The sequence below is a fragment of the Schistocerca serialis genome, chromosome 3, assembly GCF_023864345.2.
Source record: "Schistocerca serialis cubense isolate TAMUIC-IGC-003099 chromosome 3, iqSchSeri2.2, whole genome shotgun sequence".
NCBI lineage: Eukaryota > Metazoa > Arthropoda > Insecta > Orthoptera > Acrididae > Schistocerca > Schistocerca serialis.
In genome coordinates this window covers 94313090-94334367 of record NC_064640.1, presented here as the reverse complement: position 1 = coordinate 94334367, position 21278 = coordinate 94313090, and the positions used below count along the sequence as shown (strand labels likewise).

Below are 21278 nucleotides of genomic sequence, written 5' to 3'. Positions count from 1 at the left end.
TTGTATTATTTTTGTTGCTGTTCGTCTGTTCAACACGTTATCCATTCCGTTCAAATGATCTTCCAAATCCTTTACGATATATCACACATTTACAATGTCGTTGGCAAATCTCATAGTTTTTATTTCTTCTCTTCGAACTTTAATTTCTTTTCCAAATATCTCCTCGGATTTGTTTATTGCTTGCTCTGTGTACAAATCAAATGACGTGGGGGATAGGTTGCAACTCTGTCTCACTCTGTTCTCAGTTAATGGCCCCTTTCATGTCCCGGGACTCTTATAACTGTAATCTGGTTTCTGTGCAAGCTGTAGATAGGCTTTTGCTTCCTGTATTTTCCCCTTCAGATTTTTGCAACGGAACATTCAACCAGAATAAGGCAAATATCGCAGACTTCGTCATATGTAGCCGTGTCGTAACGCTCTCCGATGAGGAGACATCGTCAAGATAATGAATGAAGGCTGGCTGGGTTGCAGCAGCGCTTTCGAGTAGAGCCGCTGGCGCGGCCCCACGGACACGGTTCGTTGTTGCGCAAGCAGAGTGCGGGCGTTGTGCGACCGGAAAGATGGCCGCGGCAGATTCCCGCATTGTTGCCGGCGCACGCAGCGGCTGCGCCAGTCGCGCAGCGCGCTATGGACCCTGCGGACGTGCTCGCCGTCGAGCTCTGCGGATTCTCGCCGCCTTCCGTCTATCGGTAGGCTCACACTTCGCACCGATACGCTCTTCGCACTCGACTTTCAGCACTTTTTCTCTTTCGGCATTGCATGAGGCTGAGTATCACAACTTCTTTTCTTCTATTATCCCGGTATCTGAGAAGGGATTCATGCAGCCATCATATGTGTGTGTGTGTGTGTGTGTGTGTGTGTGTGTGTGTGTGTATCTTCTCTGTTACTTTTCAAGGAGAATTTTGTTGTTTTACCGTAGACGGTAGAGTGTTTTGGCAACAAATGTTATACATCTATTATTTTATTTATGTATTTTTCTTTCCTTGCGACTACTGGGTGCATATAATTAAATTGCAGCTACTCAAGTAAGCCAATTGTGGGCTGTAGTTATCGTGCGGTAGCGAAACTAAGAAGATACGCTAATGCGTTTACGCGGAACCTATTTACTCTGGAAGAAAATTAGTTCCAGTTTTGGCCAGCTGTACAACATCTCGCCGACGTCTCCAGTCCTCATACTGAACAAATTGTGTAAGTGACGAGTAACATTAACATTATGCCTTTCTCATTTGTTTGACCTTTTCTGCTCACGTTCTATTCTTAACACATTACATATGGAAACATTTCCATACGTCTTTCATGCACTCACAGAGCCACATTTGCATCTAGTGTCCAAAATTGAAACTAAATTTTTTCTCAGCGTAAAACGGTTCCGCATTATCGCATTAGAATATCTACCAAGTTTCCCTGCCATACAATAATTACAGCCTACACTGGACATATGCGAGTAGTTGCACTTTAATTCAAACAATCCGGTATTTTCGGGGTTGCAGCTCCATTCTCAAGCAATTATCCACCAGCGAAGCCGTCAGGCTGGGATCACCGTTGGTCACAGCGAAACTGAACTTGCAAAGAACTAAAGACAAATAAATAAATAAGGGCAACTTGTGGCTGTGGAACATCTGTCTTCAAAAGAAATAGGTGCTGAAAGGTGAAATTAAAAGTGAATACATTAGATGGTACTTTCTAGCTCTTTATAGCAGCCTAGACGTCAGTAACTGACTTGAACTGTCGTATCTGTTCAGACGGTCGGAGAATACGTGATGTACAACCTTTTCTGTTACAGTAGTTGCCTGAAGGGGACCACTAAACCGCCAAGCTGTAGATGTTTCCTGTATCAGCTGTTCAGTGTTCTCGAATCTCCAGGAGCAATGATGTTTTTCATTGTAGAACGTAGTCACCTATGCTGTGTTAATTTTTACATAATCTCTGCTTTTGTGTTTTGATGACCCTTACCGTTCTCCGTTCCATTTCTCTCTGATTACTAGTTTTATGAAGTTTCCAAGTTCACCAGTTTTTGCTTTTACATGTTCCTCCGTCGTAAATGACTGCTTTGGCCGGCTTGTCAGCTATTACACTTCAAAAGGAATTGTACAAGGCATCGTGGAGGATACATCGTATAAGTTTTAGTGATTTTCTGGCCTACTCCATTCACATATTGACTATCTATATACCTCTGTGCATGCCCTAATCCTTCTTACACTGCGCACATATTCTCTAAGCGTGACATACAATGGTGGCAGCGTAATAGTTGTATAGTGTTCTTTTTAGAATGTCTCTCTCGATTCCGAGTCTCCGCGACTCTATGAACCAAGGTACACCAGTTTGTTCTGTCCTGCACATTCTCCCGCAGACTTTACGGGTTGGAATTCATTACTTCTGCGATGCCATCGATCCATCTCATCCTTTGCCGCCCTGTCCCCCTTGTGCCTTTGATCTTCTCCTGTATTAACGTCGTTTCCACCGAATGTTTTCTCATAATGTGCCAAAATTGAACAGTTTTTACTTAAATATCAGAGCTTCTAAGGAGCAGTCTGGTTTTATTTGCTGTAATGTTGACCTATTCGTTCTATTTGCGTTCAGTAGAACTCTAAGAGTTTCCACCAACACCACAACTGAAAGGCGTCTATTCTATGCCGTCCAGCCTTTCATGTGATCCAGGTCTCACATCCGTACATCGCATCTGAAATGACCGTAGCCCTTAGTATACGGGTTTTTGTTGTTAAAGTTATGTCTCTACTCCTTAAAGCAATGTCAGGGTTGGACATTGCCTTTCTGCCAAATAACAAGCGTCTCTTGACTTCGCGGCTGCAATCACCGTCAGCAGAAGTCTGGGAGCCGAGGTACGATTAATTGAACATAGAAAATACTTTCATTTTTTCTTCTCCTATGTGCGATGAAGTGGTAGGTGTAGTTTCCATAATTTCTGTTTTCTTGAAATTTCTTTGATACCTTTTAGAATGTAGGTTCTCTAAATTTATCTAACAGGGTTTCGCGAGGCCTACATCATCCTGCAGTGAAGGGCCATTTAAGGCCCTCGAGCATTTCTGTTATACTTTGGTATGAGCCATACCGACCTCTTCCTGCTACGCATCACGAAATTCATTCGTTCTGATGCCTATTTGATACGGACTCCAAGCACTGGAACGCTACTCTGGACTTGATCATACTAAAGTCTTGTAAGCGATTTCCTTTACAGACGCATTTAATTCTCTCAGAACTCTTCCAACGTATTTAAGCCTTCCATTCGCCTTCCCTAATACTGGTTTTAGTGATTGTCCTATTCCATGCGGCTTCTTAGTATTACCGTTAACTACTTAAACGATGTGATGTCCTCAAAACGTTCATCACTAATCTTGCAATCAGGTACTATCGGCTTCTTTCTCTCTGTCATAGTCACTATCTTACATTTAAGCACTTTTAAAGAGAGCTGCAATTCATTGCATTGCATCAAGTGGAAATTTTGTCCAAGGCTTTCTGGAGTTCCTTACAACGTCCAACAACGAAAAGTTCCTGTACACAACTGCATCGCCAGCGAACAATCTTGTAGAGGTGCTGCTTATCCTGTCTGAGAAATCGTTTTGCGTATTGAGACTATTAGTGGTCCTATTACACTTCATTGTGGCACACACGATGTTGCTCTCGTTTCTGTGGAACATTAGCCGCCCAAGGACCAATGATCTCGCTGTCTGGTCTCCACCTTCAAGCAACCCAACCCATTAGGCGCCCAGTAAAACGTACTGGATTCTATTTGTCAGATACGCACTGAACCAACCACGTACTTGTAAATATGCTCCTTTGATCGTTTCTTACAAGGAAACCTCCCCATCGCACCCCCCTCAGATTTAGTTATAAATTGACACAGTGGATAGGCCTTGGAAAACTGAACACAGATCAATCGAGAAAACAGGAAGAAGTTGTGTGGAACTATGAAAAAATAAGCAAAACATACAAACTGAGTAGTCCATGTGTAGGATAAACAACATCAAGGACACTCTGAACTGAGAAGCGCCGTGGTCCTGTGGTTAGCGTGAGCAGCTGCGGAACGAGAGGTCCTTGATTCAAGTCTTCCCTCAAACAAAAATTTTACTTTCTTTATTTTCGCAAAGTTACGATCTGTCCGTTCATTCATTGACGTCCCTGTTCACTGTAATAAGTTTAGTGTCTGTGTTTTGCGACCGCACCGCAAAACCGTGCGATTAGTAGACGAAAGGACGTGCCTCTCCAATAGGAACCGAAAACATTTGATCGCAAGGTCATAGGTCAACCGATTCCTCCACAGGAAAACACGTCTGATATATTCTATACAACACTGGTGACGGCATGTGCGTCACATGACAGGAATATGTTGTCAACCCACCTAAATTGCACACTTGGCGAATGGATAAAAAGATTCTTCTACCTTGCCCGATTTAGGTTTTCTTGTGGATATGATAATCACTCCCAAAAAAGTGATGGAAACATAAGAGTTTGTCACATAAACTGCAACAAATGAATGCAACAGTTTCACAGTTGCACAGTTTTCCCTGTGCTCTGTCAAAACATATGTTTTTTACGTTTTCAAATGTTTCCGTGCGCAGACCGTCAAATCCTGCATATGTCCAAGCAAATCTGAACATGTTCTGGAATTTTGGAGAGCGAAGTTGATTATGTGTGAGTGCCTGAACTTTGATAATTGTCTGAAAATAAAAAATTAAACTTTTCACTCGAGAGAAGACTTGAACCAGGCACCTCTCGTTTCGCAGCTGCTCACGCTAACCACGAGACCACGGCGCTCGTAAGCTCACACTCTCCTTGATGTTACCAACCTTGCGCATCGACTACACAGTTTGTATATTTTGCATATTTTTTTTCATAGTTCCACACAACTTCTTCCTGTTTTCTCGATTGATCTGTGTTCAGTTTTTCAAGGCCTATCCCTGTGCCAACTTATAACTAAATCTGAGGGGGGTGTGATGGGGAGGTTCCCTTGTTAGTTACGCAGCAGTGAGATTTTACCGCGCGTATCGTAACATATATATTCTTAGTTGTGAGCTAGTATCACAACCTAGCTCGGCTAGTTCGCTTTACTGCACCTTTCTTCAACCAGCACTTTAGAAACTTGGCTGGTACCTTCTTGCTAACCATTCTTTACGAACAGTTTCGACGTGTTTTCTTTCTGTTCAGTCTTTCCACGCAGGAAAAATACAAGATGAGTCACCTAAGCTACTTACCTCAGATATTTATAGAATCGTTGAATGCGTTGAATCAAGGTGTCAGCACGCGAGTTTACCCGAAGGAGAGATTATTTTGTTATAGGGTCAGAGCCTGAAACTCTTTCACCTTTCGAAATAATGAAGCAGCTATGATTTTCTAAATAAAGAGATGTATGTCAAGTACTCCAGAGAGCCCAGGAAATTTATCACGAAAACTGTCGCGGCATGCTCTAATCGCCTCTCTTTAGGGAAGATTCCGCTCCGAATCATAACAAGTGTCATATAACTGTAGTCATATCTTTAAGTTCTCTCGAGTACGATTAAAAATCACAAAGTTATAACCTTATATCGTACTTCCAATAGATCCTTGAATGTTTGAGACGGGCATGTTAGATGACAAAAGGAACACCGTCGGAACAGGCCTTGAAGGACCAAAGTTATTGACGGTCGCCGTGTCATCCTCCGGCCTCGGCGTTACAGAGGGGCATGCAGCCAGCACATTGCTCTCCAGGCCGTTGTTACTTTTCGTGACTATTGTCGCTAATTCTCAATCAAGTAGCTCCTCAACTGGCCTCACGAGAATTGAGTCCACCCTGCTTGCTAAGAACACTCGGTAGATCCAGACGGTGACAGCGCTTAACTTTTGTGATCCTACGGGAACCGGTGTTATCACTGCGGCAAGGCCGTTGGCAAGCTATATGGCAGTCTGTTCATTATCCACCTTGATTTTGACACAGACATATCTTAAAAAAAGTAATTCTTCTGCGTTGGCTGATCTTTCGTTTTGAAATCAACAGATCATTCCAGTATTAGTAATTAGCAAATGTCGCTCCCTTGGTCATTATCAATTTACGTTGCAACAAAAATTGTTCTGTTCACAGCATATTATGATCCATACAGCAGTAGCAACATCGGATGACTTTACAGACGTTAACCACGCAATGAGTGTTTCCAGTTCAATAGTTACACTAAAGTATTTCAGTGTTATGTACGCAGGCTTGGTGCCGAAACCCACTTAAGTGCTGCAACTTCTTAATTTTACACGAGAACTTAACACTTAGGCCTATGTTAGTCGTATACATACCTATTATGGTTGTGCAGAACTTTTTAGTACGGACGCCATCACGTGTTGCTTTATCCTACACTGCCTGTGGATCATAATATGCTCTAAGAATGACAATATTTGTACCCACGTAGTTTAGTGATGTCCAAGGGAGCGGAATTAACTAGAGCTACTAATGAAATAAAGTGCGCCGTTTTAAAATAAAATTACAGCTTACGCTGGAAAATGGCTTATTTTAAGAAATGGACAGCAGCTGTGGATCCATATATACAAAGGCTATTGACAAAGAAGCTTGTCGACCTTTCAGTTTGTACTCATTGCTAATATGCAAGAACTTCGTCCTCTGTATGACAGTTTCATGTTTCCATCTCCTAGTTCGAGATGCTAAATATTTCACGTTCCTAGTAGGTCTTCATTCCCTTACAGCTTACAGACGTCTCTCCTCAAGGTACTCATCCGGAATTAAATATTTTAACCTCAGGACTGTTGGTTTATCCCGGATAGAAGCGAAGATTTTCCCTCGTCCCAGTCCCTCCAGGACGGCCTAGGTCCACTTAGCCTGCTATCAAATGAGTACTGAGCATCTTTCCCGGGAGTACAGGTCGGATTAAAGGAAGACATCAAACCATTTCAGAGGCGTGATGCTAGATATGCTATCAGTAGTGTCAATCAGTACGCAAGTATTACGGAGATGCTTCGTGAACTCCAACGGGAATCCTTGGAGGGAAGACGATGTTCTTTTCGCAAGACGCTACTGTGGAAATTTAGAAAACCGGCATTTGAGGCCGGCTGCAGAACGATTCTAGTGTTGCCAATGCACATTCCGCCTAAGGACCATGAAGATACGGTCCGAGAAATGGAGGGCTCGTACGGAGGCTTCTTGATAGTCGTTTTTCCCTTGCTCTATTTGCGAGTGGAACAGGAAACTAGTAGTGGTACAAGGTGCCCTCCGTCATGCACCAATTTTTCTGAAATTGTAATCATTTGTAGCCTGTACATGTACGTCACATCTACCAATTTCCGTCCCATTCGGGTAATTCCTTCATGGTGCGTCATTTTTTTTTTTTTTCTCTTAGAATACATAATCAATCTGAAGCCTTCCAGTGTCTCCAGATCTCTTTCACGTATATAATCTTCCTTCATGATTCTTAAATCAAGCGTTAGCGATGATTAAATTATGCTCTCTGCAAAATTTTATCAGGTGGCTTCTTCTTTCATTTCTTTTCCCCAGTCCATGTTCTCCTACTATTTGGCCTTCTCTTTTTTTTTCCTGCTAGCGAATTCCAGTCACGCCTCACAGTTAAATTTTTGTCTCCCTTAAGTATCTAAATATTTTGTCTCTTCATACATTCTTTCAATCTCTTCATCATTTGCGTAGCTAATTGGCATATAAACTTGAACTAATGTGGCAAGGTGTTGGTTTTGTGTCTATCTTGGCTCCGATTATGCGTTAACTACGTGTTCATAATATCTTACTCGCATTCCTATTTTCTTATTCATTATTAGGTCTACCCCTGCTTTACATCTATTTTATGTGCTTCTCTTCCAGACTTGGTTATTTTAATTGAAATACTCGTCATTCTTTGTCGAGATAATGTTGATTACACACATGGTTACCGTCAAACAAAAATAGGCAGCAGCACCATGTGCAAATAGAATTTCAGCTTGAAGTTCATTTCTCAGATAATGTCAAACATAAATTTGTGGTTTATATGAACACTTAAATATTTATTGAATCACATGTGACGCAATATTTTATGAAACAAATATTTATGGATTTACTGTAGGAAGGTAGACCTGAAACAAATAAAACTTTGTGAAAGACCTGAAATTGACTTATTATTAGCCTACTTGTGTACCTCAGTGAAAATTTCCGTAATTTGTACGTTAGCACGGAAATTTTACTCTGGGCATGAAGAATCTTGTTGTTGTGAGAAACAACCACTCTCGGCCTAACTCTGAGTGTGCTGAGACTTGTTTCTTGCAGTACCTGACAACATGTGGTCTCATAAATAGAGACAGAAGAACTAAAATAGAAGTTTATTGTCTCATAAATCACATACTATTTCAAGTCAGTGACTTAATGTACAGGAGCCTCATTAAAGCACTAAAGATTGTTTACAGTTTTTCTTAAAATATTACTAACATAATATACTGTACAGGATGCGTAATTAATGATTTTTTTAAATAAAAAACTTTAATCTCAAGTATGTGGTCTCTCCCGCTTAAATTCTCATGTACTTTATGAATTCTTGAATTTAATAATAAAATATCTGCACCAACTTGTCATCTAACTTCTTCGATGTTTCTAAATTAATATTGAGGAAATCTATTCCTTTTACTTTGTTATGATATTTCATACCCCGAGTTTAAACGTAAAATTTTGATCGATGGTTAGGCAGCATAGAATTATTTTCATTTCTGGTGCTATAATCATATTGAAATCGATTTGCTATAAATAAATCTGGATTACTGTAAACATAGATCATCAGTCCACAGGTGTAGAGTGAGAGAACACTTAGTGTACCAAGATTTTTTAGAAGAGGGAGAAATGATTTTCTTCGCTCCGCATGGTGTATATTTTCTAATGATTGTTTTTGAACTGTTAATATTCGAGATATATTGTTCGAGCTGCCCAGAATATAATTATGTAACTTATTATTGATTCCAAGTGCATGTTATATACTACTTTCCTGATATTCATGCTGGATGCATTGTATAATATCGTCACTGCAAATTAGTTGTGAGGTACTGTAGATGCCTGGCCGAGAATAAACAGATAATAATCCAGTTGCATCCCTAGGAATTTCAATCAAATACAGCAAATCCTGGGTTTGTGATGGGTTTGAACATTATTCAGCTTTACTAGTTTTGTTTTGTTTTGAACTGCATTAACTGATTTTTTCCATATTTAATTTTATCCTATTTTGATGAAACCAGTCATCTAATTTTTGTAGGATATTTATGACAGTTTGAGGAATCTGATCATTATTGTTAGTCTCAATGGCCATAGATATGTAATCTGCATATAAAACTGAGTGACAGTCCATATTGAACGATATATTATTTATGTAATACGGAAACAGTATGGGACCTAAGACTGAACCTTGGAAAACTTCTTGTGAAACGGTTTTCTCTTCTGAAGCATAATTTCTCCTCTCTTATGTTATAACGACGCTTTGTCTTCAGCTGGTTAGGTAAGACCTAAACCATTCTAATACAATGATCCTAATCCCATATTTTTCCAGTTTAGCAAGTGGCAAGCACTGCTTCATACCATGAAAGGCCTTTAATTGATCACAAAAAGTTCTTGTCGCTTTCTGGGTGTTGTACAGAGAGTAACTAATTTTGTCCGCACATTTACTAATGGCAGATGCTGTTCTTTATGGAACACGTACTGACGTTTTGAAATTATACTAAATTTTTGTTTCAAATCTAGAATTTGTATTGTGACAATCTTTTCAAATATTTCTGAGAGCGATGGAAGAAGAAGAAGAGAGACTGGAGAATAGTTTCCCATTTGCTTTTTTGTGCCTTTTTTAAATTGTGGTAACTAGTGCATACTTCAGAGTATCTAGGAAACAACCTTTTCGAAAGGACTGATGAACTATTGTGGATAATAGCTGCGTAACTATTTTAGAGACTGCTTTTAACGCTTTGGTTGATATTCCATCCCACACTGCTGATGTTTTATTTTTTAGTGCTAGTGTTGCATTTTATGTATCTTTTGCTGTAGCTTCGCTGAATTTACCGTTAACTTTCAGATTGCTCAGTTCACTCTTTTACTTATTATGAGGTATTCATTTAATAGTTTTGGTATTTGGTTAGTATTTGCAACAGTTTTGTCCTGTAACTTGATTCCAGAAATATCGTAGTCGCTAGCTGCAGCGCCTGTTTCAACTTTGGCCACTGGCCATAGTGTCTTTGCCTTGTTTACCCTTTCCAAAATAAATCTAGTATTTGTGTCATTGACCTTGCACTGCACTTTTTCTGTTATATTTTAAACATAAGATGAGTGGCGCTGTCTTTACCTTCTACAACAGCATTTTTGTCTTCTAGGACTCGCGTAACAAATTTAAACGTAAGGGAACTGCACATATTATTAAAGACTTACCTTCAAATAATTATCTAGGTCCATGAGTGAAATGAAGAAGAAGAAGTGGAAACTTAAATCACCTTCAGAAAAAACTCTTACTGAGTCTTGCAGTAGTGTGACGCAGCCAAGTTCTGAACCGCGGACTCTTCGCCAGATACCGTAAGTATTATTTATACAATATATACGCCCACAAATATTTTATATTTTCTACAAGAGTCTCATTTATGTTTATAACGTTCTGTCCCAATGCATCACTTTAAATATTCAACTCAATGATAGGAGTGACACAAATCTCTGTTCTATTTTCTTGGATAGCAAATATCTACATGTACTAGAAAAGACTACATACTTATATAAGCACGCATTTAACCTTCTTTTTCTACAATGTCATGTAAATTTGCTTAAATTTAGTAGAAACATACACTATGTGGTCAAAAGTATCCGAACACCCCCCAAAACATACGTTTTTCATATTAGGTGCATTGTGCTGCCACCTACTGCCAAGTACCCATATCAGGGACCTCAGTAGTCATTAGACATCGTGAGAGAGCAGAATGGGGCGCTCCGCGGAACTCAAGGACTTCGAACGTGGTCAGGTGATCGGGTGTCACTTGTGTCGTACTTCTGTACACGAGATTTCCACACTCCTAAACAACCCTAGGTCCACTGTTTTCGATGTGATAGTGAAGTGGATACATTAAGGGTCACGTACAAAGCAAAAGCGTACAGGCCGACTTCCTCTGTTGGCTGACAGAGACTGCCGACGGTTGAAGAGGGTTATAATGTGTAATAAGCGGACATCTATCCAGACCATCACACAGGAATTCCAAACTGCATCAGGATCCACTGCAAGTACTATGACAGTTAGGCGGGAGGCGAGAAAACTTGGATTTCATGGTCGAGCGGCTGCCCATAAGCCCCACATCACGCCGGTAAATGCCAAACGACGACTCGCTTGGTGTAAGGAGCGTAAACATTGGACGAGTGAATAGTGGAAAAACGTTGTGTGGAGTGCCGAATCAAGGTATACAATGTGGCGATCCGATGGCAGGGTGTGGGTCTGGCGAATGCCAGGTGAACGCCATCTGCCAGCGTGTGTAGTGCCAACAGTAAAATTCGGAGGCGGTGGTGTTATGGTGTAGTCATGTTTTTCATGGAAAGGGCTTGCACCCCTTGTTGTTTTGCGTGGCACTAACACAGCCCAGGCCTAAATTGATGTTTTAAGCACCTTCTTGCTTCCCACTGTTGAAGAGCAATTCGGGGATGGCGATTGCATCTTTCAACACGATCAGGCACTTGTTCGTAATGCACGGCCTGTCGCGGAGTGGTTACACGACAATAATAACATCCTTGTAATGGACTGGCCTGCACAGAGTCCTGACCTGAATCCTACAGAACACCTTTGTTATGTTTTGGAACACCGACTTCTTGCCAGGCCTCACCGACCGACATTGATACCTCTCCTCAGTGCAGCACTCCGTGAAGAATGGGCTGCCATTCCCCAAGAAACTTTCCAGCACCTGACTGAACGTATGCCTGCGAAAGTGGAAGCTGTCATCAAGGCTAAGGGTGGGCCAACACCATACTGAATTCCAGCATTACCGATGGAGGGCGCCGTGAACTTTTAAGTCATTTTCAGTCAGGTGTCCAGATAGTTTTTATCACATAGTGTATGTTTTTGATAAAAAGTAGCCTCAACAGGGGAAATGGCAAAGTAAGTAATAGCGTGGTGTGTGCATATGTATGCGTGAGTGTCTGGGTACAGAATAATTCTTTTATTCAGTAGAAACCGTATGCATTGATGAAATACAGGGCTTTTCTAACTGAGGATAACATTCTGCAACTGACATAGCCTAAATAGTGGAAATATGAGACGGGTTTGTGGATTCTATGTGCCTAGTTTTTGGTTATGGCGTATTCAACAAAGTGTTTAGTTAGATTCAGTGACAAGATTATTCCGAGAATGAATGTAGTTTTCAGTTGCTAACCGAGATTATGGGACTAAAACGAGTAAGTATTTCACTTCAAGTTTATGGTAATCGCTTGTATATTTCAGTAAGAAATTCACTATTAGTAAGCTGAATGTAATTTTAATTCCTTTTTCACTTCTAAGTTGATGAGTGCTGGAATGCTGACTGTGTATACCGATTATTGAACCTTGTTTTGCGACACAGTGACTCACATCTCTGCATCGAAACATTTACTTTATAAATCTTTTTTTTACTAGCTTCCACATTAATATAGTTTTACATATAACGTACAACGTCTTGGACGTATCACAAATCTTTTGATACATAAAACGTGTAATTTATGTGTATCCGTCGTTATTATTGACGCACTACTGGCGCGTTTATTGCCTTAGTCATACAATTACCGCAGCAGTTAAGGAGATGCAGTGTTTCATGACTCTTCTGACAGTCCCACACCAGTGGTTAATGAGGAAAGTACGCTGCAGACGTGCGGCTGCATCGTGGAATTATAAGTAGAACTCAGAACTAAGTTTTCTGATTGAAACCCTTCGTTGGAAGCGATCTTAACATAAAGTGTAACAAGGGACACGCCGTTCAACACTTGTTACTCACAATTTACATAAATGTCCTAATCGGCCATGTCAGCAGTTCCCTAATATTCCTTTCGGAAAGTGCTGCCATCTGTAGAGAACTGATGTCGCATTCAGACTTAATTGTAGGATGCCAGCATTTGGTGCTTTGGTTAGAAGCGTTAGTTAAACACAAGTTGTTGCCAAGTAGAGGAAAGTCTCTTTTATTGTTTAAACGACAGCTAATCACTCAGTGACATATTTTTAAATGCCTAATGGTGACAGTTCGCAGATACAGTGGTGTGCAAAACTTAAGGACGAGAATAATTTTCGCATGATATATCACTGCAGAGTAACATTGGAATAGAGATCAACATAAACATCATTTCGGCCCTTTTTATTGCTCATGAAAACCACACATTGGGTGTTGTACCACCATACAGCGAGATTTTCAGAGGTGGTGGTCCAGATTGCTGTACACACCAATACCTCTAATACCCAGTAGCACGTCCTCTTACATTACTGCATGCCCGTATTCGTCGTGGCATACTATCCATAAGTTCATCAATACACTGTTGGCCCAGATTTTCCCACTCAACGGCGATGCGGCGTAGATCAGTCAAAATGGTTGGTGGGTCACGTCATCCATAAACAGCACTTTTCAATATATCCCAGGCATGTTCGATAGGGTTCATGTCTGGAGAACATGCTCTGGCCACTCTAGTCGAGCGATGTCGTTATTCTGAAGGAAGTCATTCACAAGATGTGCACGATGGGGGCGCGAATTGTCGTCCATGAAGACGAATGCCTCGCCAATATGCTGCCGATATGGTTGCACTATCGCTCAGAGGATGACATTCACGTATCGTACAACAGTTACAGCGCCTTCCATGACCACCAGCGGCGTACGTCGACCCCACATAAAGCCACCCCAAAACAGCAGGGAACCTCCACCTTGCTGCACTCGCTGGACAATGTGTCTAAAGCGTTCAGCCTGACCAGGTTGCCTCCAAACACGTCTCCGACGATTGTCTGGTTGAAGGCATATGCGACACTCATAGGTGAAGAGAACGTGATTCCAATCCTGAGCTGTCCATTCGGCATGTTGTTGGGCCCATCTGTACCGTGCTGCATGGTGTCGTGGTTGCAAAGATGGACTTCGCCATAGACGTCGGGAGTGACGTTGCGCATCATGCAGCCCATTGTGCGCAGTTTGAGTCAGAGCCATAATCCATAGGTAGCGGTCATCCACTGCAGCAGGAGTCCTTGGGCGGCCTGAGCGAGGCATGTCATCGACAGTTTCTGTCTCTCTGTATCTCCTCCATGTCCGAACGACATCGCTTTGGTTCACTCCGAGACGACTGGACACTTCCCTTGTTGAAAGCCCTTCCTGGCGCAAAGTAACATCTGAGGTCATCAGTCCTCTAGAACTTAGAGCTACTTAAACCTAACTAACCTAAGGACATCACACACATCCATGCCCAAGGCAGGATTCGAACCTGTGACCGTAGCAGTCGCGCGGTTCCGGACTGAAGCGCCTAGAGCCGCACGGCCACCGCGGCCGGCAGGAAAATTCGATAAAAACATATATCGTAAAATCCTCCGATTATGAATTATTAATGAACAACATTTTACAAAATTCTCAATTCAGAATTCTAACAAACGCTCAAGATGTCCGCCACTGCTTCTGCACACTCATGGACTGCCGGGACTCTTTCAGATGCCTGAACACCCCATGACAGTCTCAAATGGTTTCGAACGTTTTCATGACCTGCTAATGAAGAGCCTCCGCATTAGGTATGTCTGCTGCGCAAATCCAATTGTCTTATGTAGCCCCATCGATAGTAATCCAAAGAACTGAAATAGGTTATGAATCTAGTCTTCTTCTACCTGGTCAACTTGATTACTGTGCGGTTGAAACGGGAAGAGTGTATACATTTTGTTTTGGTGTTGTGACTGCTTAGCTGAAAGAACGGTGTAAAGTCTGTGAAGTTTTGCCTCGTTGTTTTATACATGAATATCATAACGTGCCGTGAAACACGCTAATGTTACCCTCTGAGAGGATTTAAAAGTTTGACCGCGTGTGTGTCTAATGGACAAGGGTATCGGACTATAATTTCGATTTTGGTGGAATTACAGAAAAACCAAACCGTCTTTCATCTTTGGAGTTAACGAAAATGGTAAAATCATAAATGAAAAAAAAAAATGAACGGTTGCCAGCCCAATTACGCACCTTAATTTGGAAATAAATATTTCAGAAAATTGAATATTGGTTACTGAAGCTAATTTTGTTGAGATTTCCCTTTGAAAAGCAAATAGGATACAAACTGTCACAGTGCACTCTGTACTGTGTGTAGCAGCAGTTACCAATAACATACACACCAGTAAATTATGGGGAGGAAAGTTGCACCAAGCTCATACTAATGACAGGCACCCTCAAGAGCATCACTTAATCAAATACTGAAATGTCACTGCATGAAGTGCAGAACTAAATTTGGACATGAGGGGCTTCTGTCTTGGCTGACATGAAGAATACAAATAAAGATGAATAACATCATAAATACACTGTTTAAGCTCCTCTACATATATCAGTTTTATTAGCAACAGTAATAGTTCAATTTTTTTCTTAATAGGTGGAGAATATGATGGAGACCCAAAAACTAGTATAGTTTGACTAGTCAACGCTCTTTGGTTATTAGAATAGTAAAGGCTACCTCTAAAAGCTTATCATTCTTTTGACTTGGAGTAGTTCATAAATTACTTTGCAAGACAATAAAATATAATACTGTGTATAATTAACTTCCAAAAGGAACCTTTCATGATGGGTACCAAAAATACACCTTCTTTAAAATTGTGCATAATTTTTTTTCTAACATTACCGTCGTAAATCTGTTCATTAAAGATTTATATGTACTTGAACTTTAATTACCTGTGAAGCAGGTATTATTTGTAATAATATTTAAACAATATTGCACAGTAATCCAAGAAAACTACAAGGTGTACAGCTTTGCTTCTGCAGTTTGCCGTTAGTTGGCGACAACGGTAGGTAGCGATCGAAAGAAACAGATCACAGACGTCTGGCAGTTAGCTTGGATCTCGGTCAACATAACCTCATTCAAACATTAGTCGATTTGTGTCTGCATCATAAAGTTGTTCTTGATTGAAAATGTCAGTTTACGAGCTTAATTCTCGTCATTTGCGGGAGGTGTTACTGTTTTGTCTCAATATGAAGAAAACAGCGGCTGAGTCTCATCAAATGCTCTCAAGTACGTATGTTAAGGACGCTATTAGTGAAAGAACGTGTCGTGAGTGATTTAAACGCTTCAAGGACGGTGATTTTAACGTCGTAGACCAGCATAGTGGTGGAAGAGAGAGTGTTTTCGAAGATGCAGAATTGGAAACATTGCTGAGAGGAGACTCGCGTCAAACTCAAGAAGAATTGTCACGATTAGTGGGAGTGACACAGCAAGCCATTTCAAAACGTCTCAAGGCTATGGGCATGATTCAGGAAGAAGGAACTTAGGTCCCGTGTGAGCTGAAACCAAGAGACGTTGAACTGCGTTTGTGTGTTTGTGAACAGTTGCTTCAGAGGAAAAAAATGGAAGGGATTTCTGCATCGCATTGTGACCGGGGACGAAAAATGGGTTCATTATGATAACCCTAAACGCAAAAAATCATGGGGATATTCCAGCCATGCTTTTATGTCGACGACCAAACCGAATATTCACGGCTCCAAGATCATGCTCTGCATTTGGTGGGACCAGCTCGGCGTCGTGTACTGAGGTGTTAAAACCAAGTGAAACAATCACAGGTGCTAGTTATCGAACGCAATTAATGCGTTTGAGCAGAGCATTAAAAGGCAAACGGCCGCAGTGCAGCGAGAGGGACGATGAAGTGATTTTGCAGCACGACCACGTTGCAAAAGAGGTCAAAACGTACTTGGAAACGTTAAAATGGAAAGTCCTACCCGACCCGCCGTATTTTCCAGACATTGCTCCCTCCGACTATCACCTGTTCAGATCAATGGCGCATGACCTGGCTGACCAATACTTCCGATCTCATGAAGAAGTCACAAATTGGATCGATTCGTGGATCGCTTCAAAAGATGAACAATTTTTTCGACGCGGGATTCGTACACTGCCCGAAAGATGGGAGAAAGTAGTGGCCAGCGATGGAAAAACTTTGAATGATACATGTGTAACCAATTTGTTTCATTAAAGCCTCGAATATTGAGAAAAAACGGCGGAAGCAAAGTTGTACAATTTGCATAATTCTTAATAAACTAAGCATACTTTAGCAGAAGCCTATCTAACTTCACTTTTGTGGTTTCAGCTTTAACTTTTACTACTCCTTTTAATTTAGACAAAATCGCTTTTAAACACACTTATACAAGAATTGTTCTTTTAAATCAGGACACTCGGTTTTAGTAGCACTTAGGTGAGGACCCTGCGTAGGTTCGTGATCAGAACTGAAAACATGATTCCGGACGCATATTTATGTTTTAAGTGAGTATTGTTGAAACAAGACACAAATTAATTGGTCCATGTCTATATACATTACTTAATTGAATGTATGAAGTCTGTGGAGCAGTGGCGAAGATTGGTGGCCGGCGACATGGCGGCTAACTGTACTCGCAGCTCTTGACGTACGAGTGCTCTATAAATTATCTTCTTGGCGTCGGGTGTTCAACATATGAGAGCCAGTATATTATGCCGTGAATACCAAATTAATAGCCAGATCCACAACCGAGGCAAATCCATTGTAATGCAGCTTCCAATTGCCTCTCTTAGCACCATCGAAGTGTACCGTGCTAAGGCTAGCCACATACTGCGTGTCGTTCACACAAAGGAGCCGCTCAGTTCGACCACCAAACCCACCTTTTACATCGCGCCATGTCAGTCCCGTTGCAGAGGGACTTCAAAATGGTTCAAATGGCTCTGAGCACTATGGGACTTAACATCGGTGGTCATCAGTCCCCTAGAACTTAGAACTACTTAAACCTAACTAACCTAAGGACATCACACACATCCATGCCCGAGGCAGTATTCGAACCTGCGACCGTAGCAGTTGCGCGGCTCCGGGCTGAGCGCCTAGAACCGCGAGACCACCGTGGCCGGCAGAGGGACTTCCCTGCAGCTTTTACATATTACAAATACAATTGCCCTAAGCATGAGCCAGCTTTTTAAAAAAAATTCTTTTTATGAACATATTCATACTATAATAATTTACCATTTCAACATATTTTTTTGCTCTTTTCATATATAGAACACAAAACTCTAATTTTCTTGCCATAGATCAAGGAGTTTAAACAACACGGAATAAACACTTCATAAATTGCAGATACACCGTTACATAATTTAAACCTACTTCTGATCGATATAAGTGTTACATACTATATTTCAGTCTCTGTATTTGACATTAGCGAACTTTGAGAGCATATCTGCGAACGTCAAAATAAAGCGTTCTGTGAGGCCATTTCTCTATGGGTGGTAGGAATTTGTCATCCTGTAGGTGATTTCGCAACGTGACACTACTTCTGACGCAAGTTTCGACTGAAAAATTTTTCCACGACCAGCCACGGTCACACGTGATGCTCCGAGCCTCGAAATGATACGTTACACAAGGAACGTTGCAATTTCCGTAGCTTCGGCAGTCGGCACAGCTTTGTTGACAGCGTAGCAGGTGAGGGTGACAGTGTAGACTATTGTCCATCGGCTCTTGTTTGTCGACTTTGGAAACCTTCCCAAGAGGTCGATTCCAGTCCTGTGGAATGATGCTCCTGCAGGCAGAATTGGTATGAGAAGCCCCAGAGGTAACTAGGGTATGTCCTTTCGTCGTTGGTATTCCTTACAATGGTTCACATAGCATGTAAGGGATGGGTATAGATCTGGCCAGTGATACCTGCGTCTGAATCTGTATAAAGTATTCACAGATTCCAGTTGCCTAAATATTGGAGCGTCACGGAAATACTTCAGGGTAACTGGCTGTAGATGAACTGGGATGTCGAGCAACCGTTTTCGCCCCACTGGATCAAAATTACTCTTGCACAGTGTTCTGGCTGTAACTGGAATTCTCCTGTGATCGGCTCCTCCTTCATTAAAGCATCTACGTTTTCAGCGGTGCATTAAATGTCGTTTAATGCAGCCATTAGAAATATCATCCATGCTGCTGTGTTCCGCCAAAAATCCCTTGAAAGGCAGAAGTACTCGGTGGTTCTAATAAAGGTGCTACTCACAGAGGTCCAGTGTGGGATGTAACTATCGTATGACAGCGAAACTTCGTGGATATTCTAATGCGTTAATGTACGAGGACAGTTCAATAAGTAATGCAACAATTTTTTTTCTCGGCCAATTTTGGTTGAAAAAACCGAAAATTTCTTGTGGAATATTTTCAAACTTTCCCGCTTCGTCTCGTATAGTTTCATTGACTTCCGACAGGTGGCAGCGCTGTACGGAGCTGTTAAAATGGCGTCTGTAACGGATGTGCGTTGCAAACAACGGGCAGTGATCGAGTTTCTTTTGGCGGAAAACCAGGGCATCTCAGATATTCATAGACGCTTGCAGAATGTCTACGGTGATCTGGCAGTGGACAAAAGCACGGTGAGTCGTTGGGCAAAGCGTGTGTCATCATCGCCGCAAGGTCAAGCAAGACTGTCTGATCTCCCGCGTGCGGGCCGGCCGTGCACAGCTGTGACTCCTGCAATGGCGGAGCGTGCGAACACACTCGTTCGAGATGATCGACGGATCACCATCAAACAACTCAGTGCTCAACTTGACATATCTGTTGGTAGTGCTGTCACAATTGTTCACCAGTTGGGATATTCAAAGGTTTGTTCCCGCTGGGTCCCTCGTTGTCTAACCGAACACCATAAAGAGCAAAGGAGAACCATCTGTGCGGAATTGCTTGCTCGTCATGTGGCTGAGGGTGACAATTTCTTGTCAAAGATTGTTACAGGCGATGGAACATGGGTTCATCACTTCGAACCTGAAACAAAACGGCAATCAATGGAGTGGCGCCACACCCACTCCCCTACCAAGAAAAAGTTTAAAGCCATACCCTCAGCTGGTAAAGTCATGGTTACAGTCTTCTGGGACGCTGAAGGGGTTATTCTGTTCGATGTCCTTCCCCATGGTCAAACGATCAACTCTGAAGTGTATTGTGCTACTCTTCAGAAATTGAAGAAACGACTTCAGCGTGTTCGTAGGCCGTAGCATTGAATGGAGATTACGTTGAAAAATAGTGTTGTGTAGCTGAAAGATTGGGGAATAACCTGGTGTATTTCAATGTTGAATAAAACAACCCCTCTTTCAGAAAAAAAATGTGTTGCATTACTTATTGAACTGCCCTCGTATAACCGATTTACGCTGAAAAAAAAAATAGTCCCCACTTTGGCCACGAGAAGTAAGTCTAGCGCTGTGAATGCAAGGAAGACCTACAGAAATGTTTCCGTATGTAATGAAGTAGGAACGAGACATGGGCAGAAAAGGTCGAACAAATGAGAAAGGCATAATGTTGATTTTATTATTAGCCGCCGCTTACACAAGTTGTGCAATATGCGCACTGGAGACGTCGACGAGATGCTGTGCTTTGCACCTGGTGGCCAAAATTGGAACTAATTTTTTTCGAGCGTAAATCGGTTCCACATTAATACATTAGCATATCAACGAAGTTTCGCTGTCAAACCATAATTACGGCCCACACTGGATTTCTGTGAGTAGCTGCACATTAATTATAGCTACCTGGTGTTTGTTATTAATTGAGATCGTTCTACAAATGGGAGTAATTTATGAGTGTCAGATAATTTGAGATGCTTATTCTAGACACACGCTAAAGGCACTGGCTACTGTAGAAATTAAAGTTTCTCCACGTGTGCTGTGAACTCCACCTTTGTTTCTCTGTAAAACAGGAATTATTTTACTGACTTACGCTAGCTTCTGTTGGCGGTAGCGAGGTTATACTATTTTTTCGTATCCGGATCCCGCTCCAGCTACTGCCGGGTCTGGGTGCTGAAGAGTCCTCTCCATTTGGCTCCCACCTCTTTTCTTCCTCCACCTGCTGCCAGGTCTCACCTCTCCTTTCCACAGATATTCTCATTCCCGTTTTCCACCGTGTTCTTGGGCGCCCTCTAAGTCTTTTTCCATCCATCTTTAGTTCTTCCATAATTTTGGGAAGTCTCTGCCCACGCGTCCACTTAACATGCCCGTACAATCTTAATCTTTTTTTTGAATTCTTCTCTCATACTTTCTTGTTTAAGGTCCCTTCTAATATCTATATCTCTGTCCAGTCTTGTTTTTCCCTTAACTACTCTGAGAAATTTCATTTCCCCTGCTTGCAGTCTGCTCCAGTTCCTTTCAGTCATTGTCCATGTCTCTCCTCCATAGGTGACAA

General features: G+C 41.6%; 1 protein-coding gene across 1 annotated transcript in view; it reads left to right on the top strand.

Annotated features, from left to right (window-relative positions):
- The first annotated feature begins 631 nt into the window (after positions 1–631).
- The window catches only part of LOC126471533 (uncharacterized), a 228362-nt gene continuing 207715 nt past the window's right edge, over positions 632–21278 (top strand). Inside the window, exons 1-2 of the mRNA XM_050099760.1 lie at positions 632–689; positions 10388–10510. Of these exons, the coding sequence (XP_049955717.1) occupies positions 10392–10510 (119 nt within the window). The 5' untranslated portion in view covers positions 632–689; positions 10388–10391. The remainder of the gene's footprint in view (positions 690–10387; positions 10511–21278) is intronic.